Below are 5,304 nucleotides of genomic sequence, written 5' to 3'. Positions count from 1 at the left end.
GCAAGYGGTTCTATTGAGGGTCRMGGGCYGGCTGTGGTYCCTGGASTTTGCTGGCCAGATGGAMTTGATCTTGRAGAACCTGATAGATCGGCTCGGCTGAATTTGTCCACATTTTTTGTCTGATTGGATTCGCCACCTTGAGATGTACCAGCAAAACACTAAAGCAGATGGAAAATTGTTATCGTCTGCCTGAATCTTCTGTTCCCAAAACAACTGATTACAGAATCTGGCTCTCCCCGACAACGGCCTTGAGCTGTTGATTAAATTCTTCCTGGTAGGATTGTGTCGACAAGGCTCTGCCCCACACCTCCCCCCACTCTCACACCCGTCTGATCTGGTTCCTGGAGCAGGCTGAGGGTCGCACAGAATGAACAGTTACCATCAATATTCTGAACTATGGCTGTGCTGGTTTTAGGGACTAGATTCTTCGGGCTCATTTTTCAGATATTCACACAAGCATACAACACTCATGGCCTCAGATACACACCCCCCTAAACTTACTTACTCCTCTGGCTAATAAATCTGCTCTATGCAGAGTTTTTTTTATAAACACCATAGTGTTTCACAGTGTTGATATAATATGTATTTTTTTCCTTCATCTTCCCTTGTGTGGTTTTTAGTTTTTCTGTTAAGAGTTGCGCCTCCTCATGATGTCYTCATGAAGATGATCCTTGCTCTGTGCAGGGTCTGTGGCTGCATGACCCAGGGCACCTGTTCTCCCATGTTTGTTCTGTCTTCTTCTGAATGGGTGTTCTGAACTGTAATTTYGTTGTGCTCTGTACRACRACAATAAAGGTCTCTCTAATCTAATCTAATTTCTATTTTACAGAATAAACGATCCTGTTTGTCCAGATGTTACTGAACAGGACGGATCTTCATGCTGATGGCTTTCAGGGAATATTCATAACCTTTCCAGTGAAACCACTCCACCCCRACAGCACGGAAGCTAGTGTGACGCCCCCAGAGATAAGCTCCGTTAGGGTTTGCATAGTGACAGGCTTTGTACCAGAATGCCCCCAGATACGATCTGGCACAGTTCCCCTCAGGAATGTCGAACGTGAGGAACTTCTGCTCGCTGTGGGAGGTCAGAGAGTCTCCTGCAGGAAAAGACAGAAACAGAATAATTACATCCAGAAAAATCCAGAAATTTAGAATTGTTAGCAAACTCCGAGGTTCTGACCTGCTCCTCCGTCAGAGAACCCAGACACCTTCAGTCTGTAGCCGTCAGATTCTGGACCGACGGAGAACGAGGAGTACCGAGCGTACGACTTGTTTCCTTCAAAGTCCTCCATGTCCACCAGCAGCTCATAGTTCTTCCTCTGAGTCAGGTGGAACAGGTTCTCCAGACCTTTAAAACAAAATTTAGATTTCTCTGTTCTGAAATCCCCRTCTTTACAGGCCTCAGGTCTGCCGGTTTGGATTCAGGTCTCACCGAGCCAGTACTCTCCAGCAGCGTTCCCGAAGCCCATCTTGTACTGATCCCAGGGTCTGTAGAAGTTCACCGAGCCGTCCATCCTCCTCTGGAACACCTGGGAGCCATGTTTCCACACAACAAGCTTAGATGCAACAGTTTTATCAAGACTAAAACAGAATGGTTAGTCAAGCAGTACTCACAGTCCACTGTCCCTGCAGTGAGTCCATGTCACAGAACACCTGCGCACAAACACACTTTATCTGTTATAAACACGAATATATTTTTTGAAAGATAACATTGATAAAATACCGCAAAGCTAATTTCACGGCACTGAGATGAACAGTTGTTGGGATATTTGCATGTGAAGTAGCAGGAAGTGATGTCAGAGGGAAACGTCTGCATGTAAACAGTGTCGCTACAGTAACTAACAACAAAAATCTGTTAAGTTTATTTAGAGTCTATCAGAGAGATGAAGAGTCAGAGCTCAAATAATAATGTTTCAATAAATGAAGACCTTKTCTTAAAGAGTTCCCCTTTGATGTCACTTCCTGTTTCACTTTAATGGGCCAAGWTCAAAAGAAAATATAACAGTTATATGACAAAAAGGGCAAAATCATGTGTATTATGCCAAGTTTCTTAAATATAAAGAAGTTTCCTTTAACTTGAAGTCTATGCATGTCACAGACATTTTGACGCTGCTGCATCGACTTCAATCAGAACACTGGAACCAGAGGAACCTTCTTTTAGACCTCAGGCCCAATCAGTTCCTGAAACCCCATCAGAACTATCTGCAGCTCAAATAACTGCAATCTGATCAATAATTATTATTTAAAAACAGACAAATTTTAAAAAGAAAATCAGTTTTCTGTGATATCAACATGTTGGACTCCCAGTGCTTCTTTGTTGGATGAAGACAGGAAGTGTTGTCAGACCTGGACAGCAGAAGTGGCTCCTATCGGATAGATGACGTAAACCCCGCTGGGCCGTCTGCTGTCTCTGGCGAGGATGTCGCTGCAGTCCAGGGGGAGGACCAGATCCGAACAGCTGGTCAGCAGAGGAACCAGAAGGAGGGAAAGGACAGACAGCAGCTGCAGGAGCAGTTTTCAGTTGATTTCAGGACAAACGTCATGCAGAGAGGAACACCGAATATTTACCAAAGAAAATCCTTCTAATGRAGCTCATTGAACTTGACATGGTACAAAAAAATATTTCAACTCACCTTCATTGTCAGAGGTTTACTGAAGTGATCTGATGAAAATCTGATGTTTCTGAGCAGATTTATCTCCATGAGATGAACGATTAACTGAACCTCGGTGCTCCAGCTTCTTATGTTGGGCACCAAACTACCTGCTGTAGTGACTCTAGCTGTTGTGAAATAGTGAAAAAGTTCATGTTGCACAATAAGATATTGATTCTTCATAAAACACACAACCTGTTGGCTCCGGCTGGAGTCACTGTTCTGTAAAGTCCCAAATGACATCAGATCCACTCAGACCGTCAGTCTTTATCTGTGACCTTTGTCTTTTGGATTATTTAAATTGTAAGAAGAGTTTTTTGAGAAAAAAAATCAGGAACTTTTTTAACCAGTTGAAATAAAAACAGAGTTAGGTTCTATTTAAGCAGAAAATTAGCTAAATAAAGACTGATGCCATAAATGACAGTGTAACAGCGCCATCAGGTGGCAGCTGATGAAAACTGCAGAACATTTTCAATCAACCAACAATAAAAATAAAAACAAAGATCAAAATAAAATGTATATATAAACACTTTTTTGCAGCTTTAAGATAATTCACAGTTGTGTTGTTTTGTATCAGATCATATGTTTCATTAGGCTCAGAGAAACAAAGACACTAAAGTCTGTTTAGAATCAATCCTTCTGTTTTATTTNGTTTTTCATCTCTTTCCTGGGTCAGTATCTGATCGAATTAAGGATGTGGTGCTCCGAGGAATGATATATTTTAAATATAGTATATGTAAATATACTATAATTAAAATATATTCACAAATTATCTATTTCAGAATTCTAACTTTTAAATTACCCCTACAATATTAATAGCATTTTGATAAAGCCTTGTCATATGGAGCGCAATGAAACATTTATTGACCTAAAGCAAGAGTGGCAGAGAAATGCTGATCAAGTCAATGTGTGATTTTACATGAATCTAAACTTTAAGTTGTCGGTGAACCCAGCTGGTACTAAACAGACATGGCAGCAAATGGATTAAAATATTACTTCATCTTAAAAGTTTCTTTTACTATTGTTAATCATGTTAAATGTTCACAACTGGTGATTCAGCTTAAGAGGCTCGAGCAACCTCTGGAGCTTTCTGTATTTTTCAGCAGTTTTTCATTGGATCAAACTCAGTTACTCGAGTAAAACTAAGATTTAGTCACACTTATCAGTGTTTAAGGGGACATGTAAACACTGTTTAGTCAAAGTTAAACATGAAAGGTCATAACTGGCCTGTTGAGGGCCACCATAACGCTTATGTGGTCCTCTGTGATAATGAGTTTCACCCCTAATTCCAAATTACACTGGCTTTTTCCAGTTTAAAAACAAAGTGAATCACGGTAGCAGTAGATACCCACCCCCACCCCCACCCCCCACACACACAGGAGAAAAACATCTGTTTTATTTGTGGTAAAAGGTTTTCTGACCGATCTTGTCTTGTGAGACACAAAAATGTCAGAGTAAAAACATTCAGTTGTAGCACTTTTGGCAAAAGTTTTGGGCGAAGACACGGACGGACACACAAAACACATCACTTGAAGAGTCACTCAACAAATCTGACCTGGTTGCTTTGTGAAAATGTTTATTTTAACTTGTCTGGAAAATGGATCTTTGAGTATTTGTCTGTGGCAGATTAAAGATCCAAACTTAGTGTGGCTCTTTCCTGTTTTTGGTAGCTTTTATTTTTCTTTAAACTCAGAATAAATAAATCTGCAAAACACCATAACAGGAGTACACATGACAACCTTTATTCTGTCTCACTGATGAGACAATATAGATACAGATACCACGATAGTGGCTTATTAAGTGTCTGAAAAGTTCCAAAAAAATAACTTAATTTTTTATTATATGCATCGATGCTTGAATTCTTGTCAAAATGATTTTTTTTAGATTTCTCCCAATCCCACAACTCATTGTAGAATCTGTTTTTCAACTTAGGGGCTAAAAACTTTAAGCCTTTTTTGTATACATGTTTTTGGGGAAAAAATACTTTACCCGTACAAAATTAGAATTGCTACCCAAATGCAATGTGATCTTATTTTCATTTAAAAATATGCTAAAATATTTAGTGTTTTTACAGAAAATACCCTGTAAAACATTGTAACTGATCCCTGGTTTAGACCTGCAGCGTCTCAGAATACCACCACAGCATTTTTAAATGCATCGAGTCCTACTCTGTAAACTGTAGGACATGTCAACCCTTGACATTTGAATGAGCTTTAAAAATCCATAATTTTTGCAAAAATATACACAGGATGCAGGCATACTGTCAAGAGGAAATGAAAATGGGAGAAGTTCTAGTGACAGGTTGATTTTTTTTTAAACACCCTACATGGTTCTGACATGTTTTGAAAAAGTTTTGAGATTGCCCTATAACTGCAAAATGAAAATCTGTACAACTCTGTGGTACAGCTTTAGATATTGATCAAAGCTGTCATCAGGTCCGATTTTTACCCAGTAAATAAGTTTGTTCAAAACTAGATTTTGTAGGAATAGTTTTCCCCAGCACACACGGCAAAAGACTAATGTCAGTCAAGTTCAAAATTAGTTTAAGATTCCTGCTAGTGGTGGGTGATGCAGGAATTTTGTTATCAAGCAAGGGCTAGGGTCAGTTCTGAAACTGGTCTTGTTCCTGATTTTAAAGTGATCAAGCTTCTGC

The 5,304-nt window shown here is 39.5% G+C and overlaps 1 protein-coding gene across 1 annotated transcript; it reads right to left on the bottom strand.

The window, feature by feature from the left end:
- Window positions 1–694: 694 nt before the first annotated feature.
- LOC106533974 (microfibril-associated glycoprotein 4) lies at window positions 695–2,768 on the bottom strand. Its single transcript, XM_014030462.1, has 6 exons — window positions 2,634–2,768; window positions 2,347–2,502; window positions 1,615–1,653; window positions 1,433–1,529; window positions 1,181–1,348; window positions 695–1,097 (listed from the first exon to the last, which is right to left on the bottom strand). The coding sequence occupies exons 1-6, from the start codon at window positions 2,700–2,702 to the stop codon at window positions 856–858; spliced, it is 771 nt and encodes a 256-aa protein (XP_013885916.1). The 5' UTR covers window positions 2,703–2,768; the 3' UTR covers window positions 695–855.
- Between the last annotated feature and the right edge of the window lie 2,536 nt (window positions 2,769–5,304).

The sequence above is a fragment of the Austrofundulus limnaeus genome, unplaced genomic scaffold (assembly GCF_001266775.1).
Source record: "Austrofundulus limnaeus strain Quisiro unplaced genomic scaffold, Austrofundulus_limnaeus-1.0 Scaffold1065, whole genome shotgun sequence".
Lineage (NCBI taxonomy): Eukaryota > Metazoa > Chordata > Actinopteri > Cyprinodontiformes > Rivulidae > Austrofundulus > Austrofundulus limnaeus.
Note: the sequence above shows the minus strand (reverse complement) of the source record. Positions and strands in the feature narration are given on the sequence as shown.